The sequence below is a fragment of the Phalaenopsis equestris genome, unplaced genomic scaffold (genome assembly GCF_001263595.1).
Source record: "Phalaenopsis equestris unplaced genomic scaffold, ASM126359v1 Scaffold232805, whole genome shotgun sequence".
NCBI classification, from domain to species: Eukaryota; Viridiplantae; Streptophyta; class Magnoliopsida; order Asparagales; family Orchidaceae; genus Phalaenopsis; species Phalaenopsis equestris.
The window spans coordinates 61,322-81,813 of record NW_018250766.1 but is presented as its reverse complement, the minus strand read 5'-3'; the positions used below and the strand labels follow the sequence as shown (position 1 = coordinate 81,813).

The following is a 20,492-nucleotide window of genomic DNA, read 5'->3' as shown; positions in this document are numbered from 1 at the left end:
CTACTTATCATGAATCAGTAATAAGTATAGGAATTCTGTTGTGGAAGTATGCTAATTGTGTTATGCCAAAAAGGAGCAATTATATTTTAACCCTTATTAGAGATGTTATAAAGAACATTGATTAATTTAAAGTTTGAATAGTTTTGAAGACCAACTAGGCAGAGAAGATATAACTCTCACTCTAGAGTTCCCTCGATTTCCTCTACTTGGGGGTTAATATCTCGTATCAGAACCTAAAACAATAAACCAAGTTGAGGGCTTTAACTTATCATTTTAAAGTCTTCTAACTCTATACCCTTCAAATATTATTTTCTTATTTATTTGCAATAAATCATATGAATTACATTCTCATTCATACAACGTCATGTGATTTTTTCCAATTGTTGACTGAGACAATACCATCCTGGTTCTTATATGTTCTCACAACAAATTTTAACTTCTAGATGAGCCAGATTCAAGAAGTAAATGAAGTACATGAAATTAAATCATCACAACTTCTTCTAACTTTAAAGATTAATACTCACTACAACTTCCATCCAACACTTTAATTACTTATCATTTTAAAGAGAAAGATAAAGAAATCTACTCAGAATTCATGGAGAAAATAAAACCACACTTTAGTTTAAAAGTATAAATCATTGTCAAACCAACAAGAAGTCTCGATTAAAACCAAAAGTAGTTCAAAACAAAAGATAAAAACTTATCTCAAATCATCCACCAAACTCTTGAAGTTTCTTTGAATCTCTTCTCTCTTACAACACTCTCAAAATAAACTAAAAACAAAAAAAGATAAAATAAATTTGTGTGGTGCCTGAAAATCTCTCCAAAACTATATCTCAAAACTCCTTAGGACTCCTCCCCTTCAAACTTTTTTCACAACTTTCAAGCACTCCCTTCAAATGTCTAAACTTCCTTCTTTTATAAATTTTCCAAGAGGTGCCTTGGAAATTCTTCAAAATATGTCCATATTTGATGTATTCTCTAAGGGATGTCCTTTCACAAGTATTTTAATAATATTTTCGTTTCTAGTGGCCATAACCATCCTCTTTAGTCTTAAATGTCTCTTTTAAATTCGACCAAATGAAGAAAACCACCAAATAACTGCCTCTGGCGCTTAGGCGCGACCTTCTCTGTTTCAACGGCGCTTAAGGGCTGGATCTCGCGCTTAGGCGCCAAAATACAGGCGCCAAAACACTTTTGCACAAATTTCACATTTTTGCTCCAAATTTGATTATTTTCTACTCTTAGCATTTTTCAACTTTTTACTTGTACTTGAAAGAAAGACACAAATATCTTCTATTAAAGCACAATATCTCAAAAATAGGTATATAAATGCGTCTAAAAGCATTATATATTTTAGGTTTATCATGAAGCTCCCCTGAACAACAAATCTAAACTCATGGTTTAGGCATATATCATAATGTAATCAATACTAAAATTTATATCATCAGAAGTATATACATAAACAAGTCACAAACCACATCAGACATGAGAGCGCGGTCAGGATCGTCGACGATAGACGAGAGTGTGCCATCATAATCAAGAAACATCACGTCCTGTGAACCCTTCGACACTCTCGTGATCTCATCGAACTTGCTCAGCGCTGATGGGTGGCTCATCATCCAGATCGAATGCTCGTTCTACTCGGTGATGGATAGGGGGAAACCCGGGTCGTTGGCGACCTCACCGTCTCCTCCCCTTGCAAACGCCAACAGCTCAGAGCAAGCAGTCGAAGACAGAATTTGAACGAAAAGGCGGGAGATGGAACCAGTCGAAGATGAAGCAGACGAAGTAGAGGGAGCGAGCGCAGTTGACAGAACTGACAAACCAATTAATCGACCGAACAATTGAGGCAAACGATCAAGTGCAATGGAAGCAGGCGAAGCACTCCAGGAGACGGAGCAGTCGAGGTCAAGCGAGCCAAAAGAGCAGGTGAACAGTCTCGACGAGACTCTCAGAGATTTGCAGTCGAAGAAGGACGAACGATTCCTAACCTCAAAGACGCCAAAGATTCAGGTCGTAAGTATTGGACGTGGCTCTGAGAGTGTTCAGAGTTGTGTCATGTCTGCTTCCGTCGTGAGGGGCTTTATCAGATAGACAAATCAAGGTAAAGAAATAGTTCCTCCCCTCCCGCAAGAAGGCCGGCGGGAAGGGAGTCTTGACGGTACTTCAATTACTACCGATGGTTAGAGAAAAAATTTGGCTCTGATACCATGTCAAAGTTTTGAGAAAAATAGATTGAATCTTTTTTCCTTAGCTTTCATTGCTATAAATGATAGTCTATACAATCTATTTTAGGTACATAATAAAGTGCATAATCTATTTTAAGTAACTTAATAATACATATTTCTAATCTAAATATTCAACTAAAAGGGAAATAAATTAGAATAAAGACATTAAAAATAATTTAAATTAGGTAGCTCCTAATTATAAAAAAACTCCTAATTTAGCTGTCTGATTTCCGTCTTTCTTGATTGACAGAATCATGGTTGGTTTTCTAGTGGTTAGTTTACATTGTTCTCTAGTCATTGGTGAAGGTACACCTACTGTAGGAGTTTCCTGACAATGACGCACTAGTTCGTATAAGGGAGGCGTTTTTTTTTTTTTCATTTTTGCATTTAAAGACGCTTTAATCATACTAGCGGCGACCTAACTATTGTACCTGGTTCCATCCTCATCTCTAAGTCTGGATTGATTTAGGGTTGTAAATGAACAAGTACATTAGTTGAACCACTGGATACTTGCTTGTTAAAGGCTCGTTTATTTACATGATTGAATGACTTGAACTAAATTTAAAGAAGCTTGTCACATAAATGAGTAAGTTTCATTTAAAGATGAATTAATTATTTTTTTTGATGAATTATTCTATGTTATTGTATTAATTTTCATATTTATTGTGCACTTTAAAATTTAAGTACATTCTCAGAGGCAGAACAACAACAACAACAAATCCTTAATCCCACTACGTGGGGTCGGCTACATGAATATTTTTTCTCCATTGCGTCCTATTTAGTGTCATTTTCATTTAGTTCTATTAAATTAAGATCATTTTTTATATAATAAGCCCAAGTCTTCCTAGGTCTACCTCTACATTTCTTAACATAAGTCGAATCTAAGACATCTACTGTCATAATCAGATCATTAGATGGTCGACGCTTAATGTGACCAAACCATCTAAGACGACTTTCTCTAATTTTGTCTATCACATGAGCTACAACAACCCTATCACGGATATAATCATTTCGCATTTTGTCTCTAAGTGTAAAGCCACTCATCCATCAAATCATTCTCATCTCGGTAACACTTAACTTAGTATTATGCTTCACTTTTAAAGGCTAACATTCAGTGCCATAGAGCATTGCAGGTCTCACCACCGTCTTATTAAATTTTTCTTTCAGTCTAAACGGTACTTTTCTATCACAGAAAAGGCCCGAAGCATTCCTCCACTTCAACCAACTAACTTGAATTTTATTATTAACATCCCCATCTATATTACCATCGCTTTGAACAACAGACCCGAGATATTTAAATCATTCACACCTTTTAATAATTTGATCACCCAATGTTACACTTCAGTCACTAGAGCTACTACTACTAAAATTACATTTCATGTATTTAGTTTTACTTCTACTCAAATGAAGGCTTTTAGACTCCAATGTAGACATCTATAATTCGGTTTTTCCTAGCCTTTTTCTCTCGTCTTATCCATGAGAAGGATATCATCAGCAAAAAACATACACTAGGGTACATCTTCCTATAAATGTCCAATAAGAACGTCCATAACTAAAGCAAAAAGATATGGGCTTAAAACCGATCCCTGATGTAATCATAAGTGAACAAATATGCAAATATAATCTACAAAGGTAATAAGTAATAGCTCTAGTATACATATCTTTAATGACTTGAATATAGGTCATATCAACATCTTTCATCTCAAGAACTCTCAAAAGGATATCTCTTGGAAACTTATCGTAAGCTTTTTCTAAATCAATAAAATCAAATGTAGATTCTCCTTATTATCTCTGAACTTCTCCATCAAACTTCTCAATAAATGTACAGGTTTCATCGTAGACCTACACTTTGATGGAAAAGGATGTTAAACTACCATAACATATATTATGGTTGGCCCCAACTTCACCCTTTTCTTTGATGTAAAACACTACGCAAAGCAAGAGAAATGAAAGGTACAATGATGCTTTAAGCAAAATTGGAGTGCTACTCTACAGAGGGAATGCTTGGTGGCAGTCCCTCACCATTGGAAGTATTTTGCTCACTTCTTCATATTAAAGAGTTTCATAAGCCAAGAAACTCCCAAATCTCTTATATATTTTCACACCATTAGGATATCATCAGGTCCTACAAACTTTTCACCCTTGGTTTTTTTTTTAGCCTCCTCAACTTCTTTTTTATTAATGCGACGATAAAAATGAAACGTTTTATTATTATTAACGATATTAAGATTATTAAGGTCGATCGTATTTTTAGAAACTTCATTAAAAATTTATCAAAATAAATCACCTACCTATGTTGAATATTTTTTCCTAAGAAAAACACTCTAATTTTCATATTTAATACACTTTACTTGAGTTAAATCATTACTTTTCTTCTCTCTTTTTCGCTAGTTTATACATATAGTTTTCACCTTTCTTAGTATCTAAAGATCATTAAAAGCATAATTTTTAGCGTCATACATTGTTCTTTTAATCTCCTTGCAGGCTGTTTAATATTTTTTTCTGTTCTCTAAGCTTTTACATTTAAATCATTTTTTATAACATAACTTCTTATATTTTATCTTTTCTTGCACATTATTATTTCATCACTAATTATTTTTATTTACCAACTATTTTTATTTAAAAAAAAATTTTCTTTTGATTCTCCAAGTACATCTTTTGCTACTTGTTTAATAGTGTTTGTTACTTTATCTCACATATCATTTATTTTATTATGAATATCTCAAATTTTGAAATCTTGAATTTTACTCATAAAAATAATTTTATTTATCTATTCAGTTTCTCCGTCTAATTTTACGATAATGAGTCATAATATTCTTTATTTTACAACTCTTCTTTATTTTACAACTCTTCATCTGATTTTACAACTCTTCATCTGAAAATCTAGAACTAATAAACGATGTTGGGTACTTAAATCCTCACTTGGAATGATATTAAAGTATTTATAATCTCGAGAATCTCTTCTTTTCATTAGAAAATAATCAATTTATGTTCTATTAGATCCATTCTTATAAGCAATAAGATGCTCATCTCTTTTCTTGAATAAAGTATTAGCAATAACAAAATCATAAGCTAAAGCAAAATCTAAAATAACCTACCTTCAACATTACTCAAAAACCGTAGCTACCATGAATATTTCTAAAATCTTCTACCACCCTACCGACATGTTCATTTAAATTTCTTCCAATAAAAATTCTTTTTTCAAGAGTTATCATTTGTATTAAGTCTTCTAAGTCATTCCAGAATTTATCTTTAGACCCTATATCTGAACTTATTTGAGGAGCATAAGCACTTATAATATTAAAAATCTTAATATTAATGATAATCTGAAGTGTTATAATTTTATCTCCAACTCTATAAATTTTTACAACATTATCTTTCAAACCATACATATGATTATACCTACACCATTTCTAGTGCGACTTTTACCAGAATATCAAAGTTTAAAACCTAAGTTATCAATCTCCTTAACCTTTTCTCCAACCCATTTAGTTTCTTGAATATATAAGATATTAATATTTCTATAAATCATACTATCAACTAATTCCATTAGTTTACCATTGAGAGTACCTTCAAAGATCCTATCATAATATTAATTTTATTAGTTTTATGGACTAACTTCTTTACCCGCATCCGTCCGTAATGTGAGAAACCTTGCTTATTTGACACTACACCTGAGCGCCGGTGTAGCGGCCCTTGCACACTCTTCACTGTATTCAGACTATACAACGCGTCATTTTCAGGGGACACTCTATCACTTACACAAAGATCAAAAGGATTCATGTCATGATTTTTTTTTTGATAAGTTTTACGTTGGTTGTCGACTACCTAACGCAGCCCTCCACTTTTCACATCCGTGCTTGGGACCGACAATGACAGTGTTATTATTATTAGGGTACAAATATGATGAAAATATCAAAAAGTATTCAGACATGTAGATTTAAACATTTTTTTATTAATATTTTAACTTCACCTCATGGCTTAAATAATATCTAATGAATTAAGTCAATTCCAATTACAATATATAAATTAAATTATGCATTAAAATTAGTATTAAGTTATATGTTTAAATTATTTACATTAAAATATAGATAATATGACAATTAAATCTCAATTGTCATAAAAAAAAATTGATAAATATGTTTGAATAAGATGTGAAACCTCAAGTTCAAGCTTGGCTCGAACTCAATAAAAAAATAAATGATCGAATTTAAATGAGGCTATGTGGGTGCATTTAAATCTCTAGTGAGATTTAAACAAAACAATAATTATAAAATAAATCTTAGAATTAAATTAATGTGATTTTCCTTAGAACTAAAGGTTGTATGAAATAATTGTAGTAATGTTATTTTGGTAGTGTCTTTTGATCTAGACGATTGATTTTACAATACATTCTTTGCCTTGTATTGTCCGTTGACCGTGAAAATGAAGAAAATAGATAAATAAATAAATTAATTAAATTAATTTTACACCACCTTTCCTTGCGCTAACTGCTCCTGCCCACGTATCAAAATAACTTAACTTCTTTGTTATTCATTTGGAGTCCGGAATAAACATGAAACTCCTTTTGAGCAAATCCTTGACAAAAATCTTGGCCCTCACCGAATTTTTTACTTTGTTGCTCATTTTGATAACAAAAATGCCTTCAAATCTCTCGCGTGTCGTCGTTCCACTGAAGCCTTGCCCATCTTTCCTACGTTCAAAATCAAATCTGTGCAAGCCTCGCCTTCCATGTTTACACGAGGTAGCTCGTCCTTCTTCTAGTTTGAAGATCATCATTTGCTCTGCTCCTTGCTGAAGCCCTACTGTCTCTCAATCGCAAGAATCACACAAAAGCCTAAGCCTCTCTCGCTTCCAGTTTGAAACCTCCCCCGTCTCCTCTATTCATATTCCTTCGGCTTTGCAACAAGAACATGATCATGACATACTGAGATCTCTAAAAGTTTACTTGTCTTATTCTGCTCACGAAAACTCGTCGAGCGCCTTGCTCTTGCCTCACGTGCGACCTAAACTCCTTATGTCGCTCTGCCCTAATCTGAAGACTGAAGCCCAAGTCTGCTTAGCCTTCTCCTCTCTTTCTATTCATATGATCAGAGCTGCAAATCCAGTTTCCTTCCACTGCCTCTGCCTTCTCCTTCCTAAGCCATCATTCCAAACCTTGACCTTGACCAGAACACTCACCACTTCTTCAAGCCCGAGCCCGGCCTGTAAGCACCAAAAATTTTGTGGTTTTGCTTCTATCATGCGAACTTCTTTCCTATTCTACTCATGACCATCCTGATTTTGACTCTTGCGAACTTACCATTTTTTTCCTTCCGCTCTTTCCTGTCGCCATCCCGAATCGTCGATCTCACCACCTCAACGCACTATAAAAGATGGCTTCGTGCTCAAAACCCTCGTAGTACTGTCACAGTTATGGCTAGTTGAGAAGGCAATGACGTGCATCTACCACCTCCTCCTTCCGTCCTCTTCTATCCAAAACCATCGAGGAAATATTCCCTCGCACGCACAGCTTCTCTAGATCCCGTAAACCCATCTTCCAATTGAATTCTCTAAATCCTTGATTTAAGACAAACAGAGGGAAAATGAGATTTAAGAACCTATAATATTTACTGAAGTTTTTATTTTGCTATTATTAGGGATAGGCATTTTGCATGTAAATCCCTCAAATTTATTTATTGAAATATAAATTTTTTCTTCCCTATCAAAACCAAAAGAAAAATAAGATATTATTTTAATTATGTTTGCTAGGTTGATGTTCAAAACTTCTTTTAAGAATATTATAATAATAATAAACTAATAACAATAATAGCAATAATAATAATAATAATAATAATAATAATAATAATATCAGGTATATATATTGTATATTATCAGTTAGCGTTAAATAATTGATGAGTCATATTTGTGCAAAAAATACTTGATTTTGTAGCATGTAAATATCTATAAAAGGCATGTGTTCAAGTCACTCCTATTCATAATCATAAACATGTATCTTTTGCAATTTCTTATATAAATACAGTAAATCATCCTAATTTGTTGTTCATACTACATGCCTCATTTCTTTTGTTTGTTATGCTTCAATAAATAGTTGTAATTTACTGTGTTTGCTTGTCGAACCCCCTCTTTGATTTTTTGGATAATATATTTTATCTAGCCATTGACATGAGCGTCTTCATTGGAGGAGGCCTTTTAGGTTTTGATTTATTATTAATATTTTTTTCTGTTTCATATAGCTTGTTTTTTTATTCTAGGTCTGAGGAGTTGTTTTCTTATTATTATTTTCATTTCCTCTAGTTATCTCATTTTGCTTCAGTTGTATTCTTATTTATGAAATAAAATAATTTTTTTCTTATTTCTTTGTGTTATTACTTGCATACTCTTTTTTCTTCTTGAGAATATAAAATATGTTCAATTCTTTTCATCCTTCCCTGTGTTGTTGTCTACTTTCGGATTCAGAGTGTGACAGAGTGGTATCAGAGCCTATGTTTGGTATTAAATTTCTCTTGTATTTTGTACCTAATTTCCTTTATCTTTGCATGCCACATCTCTTGTCTTTGCATTCCACATCCTTTATCTTCTTATGATTTGGTAGGAAATATATTATTCATGTTAGTCATTCTTCGATTAAATTTTAGCTTGCATATCTTTCAATTGTTTGGAATAGCTCCAAATTAAAGAGGAGTTGCAGCTACACTTGGAAGAGGAGTCCGGAGAGCTATTATAGACGATGTGCTTGTTCCTAAGGGTCTTCGCTCTTTTAGTTGTCGTTGCACTGGTCTTGCTCAATCCACCAACACTACTGGAGCTCTAAATCTCAACATGACAATTCTTGTGGAGGATGGTAAGGCAAAATGCCACCTTGGAATTGTAAGCTAGTTTTGCAGCCCAATTTGCACAAGTAATTCAGGCTATTCAGCAAGCGATGTAACTACTAGTACATGCCACTCAACCAGTGCCACCAGTGGCCATCATGAAGCCTTAACCTAATCAACGAATGATAATGAATAGTGGGTGTCATGGATCGAGTGATGGATCAAATTCTGAATACACATCCTTGTACTTTCAATGGCATGCTGGAATGGATCAAGTTTGATGCTTGGCTTCACGACATCTTGAAAAGGCATCGAGGAATAAAGTGTCCTGAAAATCTCAAGGTGGACATTGCAACATTCTAATGCTGCGCGAATGAGCTGATGATTGGTTGGGGAGTCACTGCCGCAACATGTTTGGACCTAACATGATAGTTTCTTGGGTAGATTTCGAGAGACTGTTCCTGGAGCAACATTTTCCTATAGCGAACCAGGCGAAGCTTGTGAATGACTTAAGGAAGCTGGACTAAGAAACAAAGACCGTTTGAGAGTATGAGATGCAATTTATTAGGACCATTCGTTTCATTTTTTGGATTAAACTATGTGAAGATCTGAATATCTACCACCTACTTGTTGGCTTGAGAGAGGACATTTCGGAGATGTCTATTGGTTGTGAAGTATACTACCTATAGTGTGTTGGTGGATTGAGTTATACATGTCGAGATAGAACTGAATGCTTGTGAAGAAAAGACAGTCGCAAAACGAAAGCACACTGATTCTCCAATGTAGGATGGACCATGAAAGAAGCACCCTAAAGATTAAGTAAAGAACAATTCTACTTGCCCTAAGTGTGGGAAGAGACACCCTGAACCTTGTATCCTAACCATTGACAAGTGTTTTAACTACCACAATACCGATAAAAAAATCAAGTATTGCCCTTTCCCAGCCCAAATTAAGCCTACAATATAGCAAAAGACCAACTTCAAGCAACATAAGAGTGGGTGGCATAAATCTAACAAGGGTTTACATTAAAAAGGTGATAACAGATAGGCATGTCAACTACTTTCAACCCTAATAGTTGCAATAATTAATTGTGCCTCAGCCACAGTCGCGCCTGACGTGTCAACACCATTCAATGGTGCAGTACCAGTCTCAGCAATCTCAGGCTCCGAAGCAGCCTAGATGTCACACCCTAATTGCCCCCCCTTTTAGGGGTCTGCTGAGATGCGATAAAGGCTGACAATATGGTCAGACGAATTCTTACCAGCATTCGTCATGACTTCTATAATCAGAACATAGTGGGCGATGAATTAGCCTAGCTGGACCGCCACACATACGTGATACATTGCATGTCAAAGTTCATTCATATATACGAAATCATGGAAATCATATCAAAACATAGATATACAGAGTTGATAAGTCTAATAAATAAATACATACACAATTTATGCACAAAACTTTTAAAACTATCATGCAAAAGCTGTACAAAGACACACCTGGCTACTCGCCCTGGTGCTCGTTGCCCCTACCTGAAAGACAACAATGACAAATGAACAACAATGTGCTCAGAGAAATAAACATGGCTAAAATAAGATTTTAAAGATAGAAAGAAAATAACGTGCATGCTCAAATGAAGTTGTTCAACTCTACACACAGTCATTACATGCTGGCGTAATAGAAAACATGAAAAGATGGTGGATAAATATAATATAAAAATCAACTGTAGTATAACATGCAGGTTGTAAGCATGTAATCATAAATAAAAATATGTTCATTCATTTCATAGAGGTCATATCATATCAATGTCACTTGTTTAATGTATACGACTCAACTATTTATATGTTCTTTCATCATGAGTCATCACTCTGCCCCAAAAGTCATATAAATTATTGACAGCCCTCCTGATACTCCTTAAAGTCTAGATCTAATAAACAATGTTAGTTACTTAAATCCTCATTTGGATTGACCTTACAATCTTTGCAATCTCTAGATCTCTTCTTCTAATAAGAAAATAATCAATTTGTGTTTTATTAGATCCATTTTTATAAATAATAAGATGCTCATTTATTTTCTTGAAAAAAGTATTAGTAATAACAAAATTATACGCTAAAGTAATATCTAAAATGGTTCTTCCTTCTTCATTAGTCACTTCAAAACTGTAATCACCATGAATATTTATGAAATCTCCTACCACTCTACCGACATTTATATTTAAATCTCCTCCAATAATAAACATTTCTTCAAAAGGTATCATTTGTATTAAGTCTTCTAAGTCATTCCAGAATTTATCTTTAGACCATATATCTAAACCTACTTAGGAGCATAAGCACGTATAATAGTAAAAATCTTAGTATCAATGATAATCTTAATGACTATAATTCTATCTCCAACTCTATTAATTTTTACTTTAAACTCCAATTGTGGGGGGGAGGGGGGGTAATGCTAGAAAAAGAAGATTAACCCTTCGGGTCAGCTGACATGCCATTGCTCACGAAGCGACGTCTTGGTGAGAGCTCCAAGAATGGTAGCAGCAATTACCGTTGGTGTACGGAAGGACTGATTATGGTATTCCGCGCACGCCAACATAGTGTACCAAATAGCAAAAGCACCTGGCTTGTGGCCTGTTGACAATTGAGACTATGCTTAGTGCTGCCACAGTCTCATCAAAATGTTGAAATGCCGATACAGTGATTCCCCACCACATTAGGATCTCTATAACCATGCAGAATAGTAAACAATTAGTGGGAATATTTGTCTTATTCTCCAGCTGAGTGCATGGTGCCGACTAAACCATGTTGGGCAAAACGAACACGGGTTGGAATAGCATCTAGAGTAACACTCCACCAGAAAATTTGTCTCTCGGGTGGAGGTGCAGGTGCTTGATCCAATGCCGAGCAGATTGGCAATTCTGGAGAGTATCATATGAAATAGTGCTTCCTGAGTGCAAGTATTTTAATTCCAGCAAGTCCTTTTCGAGTTCACGTGAACAGGGATTTGAGCAATTAAGTGCATTAAGTCCTCCCCAAAAAATTGTTTGAGGGCTTCACGGCTCCGGCATCCTTGATCCTGGAGAAAAGAGACCTGCTTTCCATCAAGTTGATGGTTATTGAACGGGCAAGGCTATTCAGTTAAGGGCATATCATGGATCCAAGTATCCTCCATAGTTTAATATTTCTGTCATTCGTGATTTTCTACCTAATAATTGGTCGTAAAGCATCCGTGCCGTCACAAAGAACTCTCCAGTTGCGTTATTTCTAGGACTCCAAAGCTCCCTCCCATATTTCACCGCAAGCAATTTGTGTAGAAGAGTATTCTCATCGTGAAGGAAGTCCCAGGACAAATGAGCATGTAACGGGCCTCTCCAAGCTTTAGTAGCATGAAATCCAAGGCCCCCTAGATGCGAGGGTTGACAAATCTTATCCCAAGTAACATAATGTACGGCCCGTTGGTTTGGATTTTTCCTCCGAAAGAATTGTCTGCTTTTCTTCTCATTTATATCTAAAATGCTGCTTGAAATCTCCGTACAGTCATAATATACTTTGGCATGGCGGGAAGGGAAGCGTTTATAAGGGTATCACGACCAGCTAGACAAAGATGACGCATTCCACACACATTAATTCTCATAGTCATCTTGTGAAGTCTGTTAATAAAATCAGTCTTACTAAGCTTTCTTAAAGCAATCTTGATGCCCAAATATTCCATCTCCTCTACCGCCAAGAAACTCAAAAACCTGGAACTTCTTCATTTTAGCCAATTATGATTTGCTTTACTGAAAAGAACTGAAGATTTGGAGATATTAATTTTCTGGCCGGTCCAGTTGTAATAATCCTTCAAAATCTTCATAAGCAATTTGGTAGCTTGCATATTTGCCTCAGAAAAGAGTATAATATCATCCGCGTAAAGCAAATGTGAAAGGTGAATAGTTCCGTTCGTGATTCTTATGCCAGGATGCCTAGCTTTTTGATGAAGCGGCATAGAGAGGAGTTCCAAGCATATGATAAATAAGTACGGTACAGTGGACAGCCTTGTCGAAAACCACATTTGGGATTAATCCAAGGAGTAAGCTCACGTTTGCTTAAAAAGGTAAATTTAGTATCATCCACATAACTAAATATCCAATTTTTAAAGTGTCAGGGCATTTCCAAGCTTCAAGCACCTTTCGGAGAGTGTTCCATCTCATCTTGCCATATGAATGCTCTATATCAATATTAATAGTCATTAGGTTGGATTTTTCCTTGAAATTTTTGAGGTTGTTTAAAATCACTTGAGCAATCAAGCAGTGGTTGGATATGGATCGATTGGTAGTAAATGCTTCTTTCTCGGCTGAAATGAACACAGGAAGAGTGTTTTTAAACCTGTTGACAAGACTTTTAGCAACTACCTTATAAATGGTATTGCATAAGCTGATAGGACGGAATAAGCTAGGCAAATCAGCTTGTTCCTTCTTGGGAATAAGAATCACAAACGATTCCTTCCACTGAGTTGGCTTGTTGGAAGTAAGGTAGAAGTTTTGAATGACATTGATGTCTTCCTTGTTAACAATAGGCCAAAAATGCTTGTAGAAAGCGGCAGTGATCCCGTCGATGCCAGGGGCACGAATCGGTCCCATCGCCTTTACAGCATTCTAAATTTCCTCTTTAGAAATCTCCCTAGTAAACTACATGGAAAAATTTGCAAGAGAGTGGGAAATGTTAGAAAAATCGGCCCAGCCATCGGAGCATATTTCAGTTTTCCTCCACCTGTGCATAAAAAAATCAAGAAAAGCAAACTGAGCATATTTCAGTTATCCTCCACTTGTGCACCAAAAATCGGAGAGTGCTAAAAGGCTTAATATTCTAACCTCGCCATTGGATTTGCAATATATCTGCCAGCGAATAGAAGGTGATTCATTTAGTAGCTCAAAATGAAACCTTGTATGCATTTCAAAATTATAATGTTCACTTAAACTTTTAAAGTTTTGAATGTAATTTATGAGCTTTAAGATAATGTCTAATTTATATGTAATGCCTTGGGATTCATGCAGGTGCATTGCAATCTTCTCCAGTAGTTATGTGAGTCTTTTTGTGTTGTGTGAATGTATTAGAAGCCTGCAAGTTTATCATGTGAATATTCGAAACATATGTTAAAGTCATTTTAATAGTTCAAGTTAATGAAATTGAACACCTGCATGTGCACCACCAAAGTAAAAGTTTTTATTCTAATTAATCTCAATTTAAAAACAGATTAATCAAACTTATTGCCTTTTCTATTGGGCAAGGTTATGAGTCTCACTGAACTAGTCTGATTCTTCTCCTCTTAAAGACTGGATTTGACGAATCTAGTAAGTTTCAATAATATCTAAATTATAAATATAAGAATTTACAAGTTCAAATCTCCTAGTTTGATTCTCCTCCTCACCAGGACTGAGTGGACAAGAGTAAGAAAATTCAAGTGAATCTTAAACATAAGTTTTTCAAATTTTTAAATCCTTGATATTGGTCGCGTTGATCAAAAGTCTCAACCAAATGGAACACATTTTAAATTAAGACTTCCAAATCAGATTTTCAAAGCAATAAACTAAAATATTAATTTAAAATTAAATCATGTAAAACTTAAAGTAAACTTCATCTACCTTCACAACATTTTATGGGAGGTGACAAATTTTTAATTGACTTCAGCTCATAAAAAATAAATGTCACATCGAATTTATCGTTATGTTTACTCTCAAAATAATTTCACAACAGCAAAGATAAGGCTTGAGTCTTCTATCCACTTGATTTGACTCAAAAGTCTCTATGAAAGTAGCGGTTACTACCAGAGTTATTTGACCGGTGCCACCAAATGCATTATTATATTATGATCTTTCCGTAGCCCATGTGTGCCCAAACGAGTTTCTACCATTTGAGTTGTAAACCATAAGATTACAGTTAACTGATATAATGCCAGCTAAAGTTAACAATGGTTGCTGACTAGGATCCTTTAGTCATGTTGGGTCTCCTATCCCCTCTGACTAAGTAGGTCATGGACCATGATGACCCGAGACAATGGAACCATAGGAACTTAATTAGGTTCATCATCATTTCCTCCAACATCCACTTTAAGCTCCAAGTGATAAGTTTTACAATTTAAATAGTTTGTTTGTTACTACTATATATTAAATATTTGATTTTATCCAGAAGGTTTATTAGTCTTAGGGACTTGCACATATAGAAAATCTCAAATCCCAAATCCCAAATCAAATTGCAAAATGAGGGTTAAATCTCTGGGTATTTGTCTTCTGAAAATTTGATCCGACCAACCTCTTGACAAAACAGAGAATCCAAGTGTCAAATTTTCAGAACCCGCATTGTTGCTACATAAATGTAAAATAAAATTGTGGGCTATCTATTCAAAAAAGCCAACCTAGCCACATTAGCCTTGTTGATGTGTAAATAAGAGGGCCCAGAAGTAGTTTATATTGTGGTAGATTCTATTTTATCTTAAATTGATCGATCTTAATGTTATGTTAGTGTTTATTTATGAACAAAAATCTTCATTGTTGATTGCTTTCTTTCATGGTAGAACACGCTTGAGTAAAAAGATTGCTTAAGCTCACTTCTTATATTTGATAGTTAGATGTATTTATTTAAATGGAGAATGATTGATTGAATGGAGGCAGATCTGGTTAAGATTTTATGGTTTTGTCTTCCCTAATATACTTGTTGATTTAGTCAAATTAGAAAGTTTAAGGCATAATGTCCAAAGAGCCCAACTGACAAACTGTAGGTTCTCATCTCATGCATTTTATGTAAATAGATGTTGAAATGTATGTTCCTGTTGAAGACATGCATTGAGATTGACATCGAATAGGTGCTTCAAATGGTCATAGAAGTGCAACCAGGGGAGGATGTAGCTCGTTTTGTGCAAACCTCTTCCACTAAGGATGAGGAAGAGATGCCTGAGATGAACTCAGCACAGCTATTTGGTCCTCTATTGCTCTTAGCACTATGGCATTGACAATCACTGAATGGATCACTGTAACGAGTTATACTATTGATGGCACAAGCTAAATTATTGTTGGTCCAACCTAGTAAGCCACCGTGTGACCAGTCCTAGGTACTGGATGGAAGCTGAAAGATCAACTGGAGTAAAGCTCTCCCAAGGAAGATCGACATGAACAAGGTTTCTATTAGCATCTCCCATATAACCGTCTTCATCATGATAGAACAAAGCATGTGAAATTCAACTGTCACTTCATCAAAGAAAGGAGAATTTTTGCTACATACTTACCTTCATCTCAACAGGTTGCTAATCTATCTTCTAAGGATTTATTTAAACCAAGTTTGAGAAGCTGATTAGCATGCTGTGATTGCTCAGGAAAATAATCACTATATTTACCGTTATTACAAGGAATCACAGGGAAGATTTTTTATTGCAAAAAAAAATAAATAAAATAAATAAATAATACCAAAAAAAAGGATGAATCAAAGAAGGTTGTTGTTTTGTTTACTTGGTTTGTTCTTCAACCATAATTATATATGCCTAACTTGTGAGTGTGTTTTTCGTTTTTTGTTATATAAGCATAAACCATCTAATTCTATCTTTTATCATATTATCTTCAATTTATATTGTCATTGTTCCTCTAGTGAATTTATTTCCTAATAAAACCTTTTTTTGTTTGGTTACATATATCCTAGAATTTTCTTTTTTAAACTATATTAAACAAAGCTTTCAATGATTTTTTTTATCATCCAAAACTCGTGATCTATACAACATTGTCGGTGAAATTGCAACCATAAAAAGTTTTGTCTCCGTAATATTTTCTCATTAAATGATACTTGTAATGTACTTTATCTTAACAATCTAACTTTCATCTATGATTTAATTATTTTGTATGATACATTTCTCATCTATGTTTTCATTGTTTTGTATGATGCATTTGAGATATCAAGCATATATCATACATATGTATCTCTATCTTGGGGTGTTACTTGAATCAAACAAAATTGGTTTCCTCTCGACTTGGTACCCAAACTAGCTCCATTTGGTTCTACTATTGTTGGAATCATAATTTAGTTGGAAGTACTTGAGTTTCAGTTCTACTTAGTTTGGTAGCTAAGAAAATTGTTTTTTTACTTTTTTTTTTACAGCCTCATCAAAGTTGATCAGATTTCTACAATTCAATCTCAACAATAATGTAGCAATCAAAGCTTATTAAATAAAATTTGCCTTCACCATATAATTGCTGATGTTTATGCATAGGAAATTAGTAGGCAACTATATAAAATAATACAAATCTCTTTAAACCATATAACACGTACATTATGTCAAATTACCAAGAAAACAACTGCACATTTGATTTTTTGTTATATATTTCTTTTAAATACATTATCAAATCTATATGTTTGGTTTCGGTCTATCTTACTTTATCCGATTGGCGGAACTAACAAAGTATTCGGTCAACTTTGTGCATTTTAACAACTGGTTTTAAACCGTGACTTCTAAGAATTGTCTCATATAAATCTAGTTTGATTTGGCTCTTCAATTCCTCGTGTATTTTTGCTTTTTTCTAACTATATCTTCTAGTAATATTAAATAATAAATCCACTGAATTTATTTTTATATACTAGGTTTTTGTTTGTGCAGGCGGGTCTAGAGCAATGGTTTAATAAATTTAATTACATTTTTTACGATTTGAATGTCTTAAGATTGATTCATAAAATCTCTTTGCAAATATAGAGATAAGACTAGTACATCAGCCCTCCTTAAAACCCTATATTGGTGGGGATGTTCATGCACCGGAGAGTCCTTTTATATTTGCTGTGTTCAATAAGTCCCAAGTTTTCTGTGTTCTTAATATTTTCTTTATTATTCTAATAAACCTCTTATTTCAATAGTGCTTCACCATTTAGAATTATGGCATCTAATGAAAACATATTCCAAAGAACCGTTGAATTATTTTTCTTGGTGTCTTTATTACCAAATCAAAAAGATACCAACTTAATTGTAATCTTTGATACAATTGCATTATGATATGATAACTCTATATTTATTTCTAATGCTTCATAATACGTTCTTTTTAATAACTTCAAATATTTTGACACATCCCTGTATTTCTTATTGTGCACCAAATCAGTTCATGTGATAATCATATTTTTTTTTCTCAAGATCACTAAGAAACATATGAAGATTCTTTTTCTACTCTCAAATGTCTTCATTAATTGTGACAGTAACAAAGATTTCCATATTATCCAATTTCATGTTTGCTACTCATAAATCTGTAGATCATAATTTCCTTAAAATAAATACAATTCTATTCTGTTCACCGGCAATTTAGCTTTCGTGCACACCTTGGCTCCTATTTTAATTGGTTAAAAATTTCTATTTTATTGCCCTTCCATTCAGGCTGGATTAGGAGGATTATCTTTTGATGAAGGACAATTTTCTGTTTTCGGGTATTCCTTTGTTCCTTTCCAAAGATCTCTGTTCTTCTTAATATGGAAACATTCTAACTGTATATCAACTTGCTTTTATGATGAACAGAAAGACTGATTGTGTCTGCTAATCTAAAATTAAGAATGCTTTCTTCCACTCTCAGATACACTACTAATGGAAGGGATGTACTTTCACAAATTAAATCAGGAGATTTCATAAGATCAGCTGAACTTGTGCAAGGACAAGATCGTCTCGTATTGCCAGAGCAGAATTGAGACGATGCAGGTTATTATTGTGTTTCTTTGCCTGATTCTGAGGCCAGTTTTTCTTCAGTTTGAGATTATTTAATCACTTCAGGTAGTCAGTTTGAGTTATTTTTTTCAGTTTATTCAAAATAAAAAATTGTTTTACTGGAGTCAATATTCATATTAATGTGGCAGTAACATTTTCTAGTGATGAATGTGTAGGAATAAGAATAAATGCATTGGTTGAAAATAAAATGAAGAATCTTAAGGGGTGGGCTTCAAGCGCTCACGCCGTCTGGAAAAAAAAAAAAAATCATTGGACTACCGATCTTCGATAACCGCACGACATAATCAGCATGAAGCATTTTAAACAAATGATTTATTGGAAGAGGTTATAGTTATTTGTAAGAATAGCTATGGAATTGTTAAAGTGAAATTAAATTTTCTTAAAGGTTTTTATGAACATCTTAACTATTTTTTCCTTTTAAAAAAAAACGAGTGCAACTTTTTTAGGGCATCATGTTATAGTAAATCTAGTTCTAGAAAGGTGTTCTCATCAATAAACCAAAAAGTGTTGTGACAATAATTTAAAATAAGACTGAAATAGACTATTTCCTAGTTGAAATAGAATGATTTTTTCTTTCCCGTTATTGTGGTGGAACTTTGAGAATAGGCGGTGAATGAGAAAATGAAAGACAATTTGACAAATTCAGACATGTTGAAGTTGAGATTTTATTTGGAGAGCTCAAATTACTGAGTACCTATGTAATAATTGAATTTTAAAAATGATGATGATATAGCATACACACCCTACATTCGGGGGAATCAAATCCATGACTAAAGGAGACTTACAACTGACAAGCATATATATATATATATATATATAAAAGAAAAATCATCTCTTTATTTCGACTTAGGAGTCGTATACGCCATTTAGAATCAAATAAAAAGGGAGAATGAGAGGTTGTGAGCGAGAAAGGAAGTGGAAGGGAACATTGAATTCGAGCCCTAGTAGAGGAAGATATGGCTTGTTTGTGCTAGTAGAAGTCGAACCTCATATGGAATAAGAGGAAGAAGTCATGTTTGCCTGTTAGGACTTTTGATGGCTACATTAAAGGTGAGTTTTAATATTTTTAATTAACTTATATAATAAAAATTTGATATATGCATGTTTATGTTTATTATCATTTCAAATCAAGTTCAAGGTTCTTAAGTCTTGAATTTGGAGGAAGACAGAGGCCAATATTTTTGAAAGAGATCAAGATAACTAAGGTAAATAATATTAAAAATATGTTTAATTAAATTTTATTTAACTTGTAAAACTTTAGTTTGGAGTAAGAAGAAAGTTGCAATATTAAATGTGAGTACTCATATTCTTTTGCTATGGTAATATTTTAGTTTTTACTAGATCAAATGCATCTACAATTGTTGTCATTAGTTATATTGAAATTAGTGCAAACCCACGAATTATGATTCTATTGAATTTTGTTCATAATGAAGGAATGATGTGTACTTAATCTTGTTTAAATTATCATAGATATTAAATGTTAAATATGTATATTGATTGCTATGCAAATGAGAATGAAATAATCATTATTAGATAGTGATTTTTATAACATGCTTACATGTGCATTTGTGGCTGTGATGGAGCTCACCTTGTAATAACAAAAATAAATAATAATAATAATATTATTATTATTATTATTAAACTGCGATTAAACATATCGTTATCGTTCGATCCTCTCATTCGGCCATCAAACATAAGCGAACGTGCAAGAGATTGTGGTAGAGATTGAGAGAAAAAAAACAGA

General features: G+C 33.8%; 1 protein-coding gene across 1 annotated transcript in view; it reads left to right on the top strand.

The window, feature by feature from the left end:
- Positions 1–18,947, top strand: part of LOC110038431 (peptidyl-prolyl cis-trans isomerase CYP37, chloroplastic) — a 74,735-nt gene extending 55,788 nt beyond the window's left edge. Inside the window, exons 12-13 of the mRNA XM_020743278.1 lie at positions 18,407–18,456; positions 18,600–18,947. Of these exons, the coding sequence (XP_020598937.1) occupies positions 18,407–18,456; positions 18,600–18,711 (162 nt within the window). The 3' untranslated portion in view covers positions 18,712–18,947. The remainder of the gene's footprint in view (positions 1–18,406; positions 18,457–18,599) is intronic.
- The last annotated feature ends 1,545 nt before the right edge of the window (positions 18,948–20,492 follow it).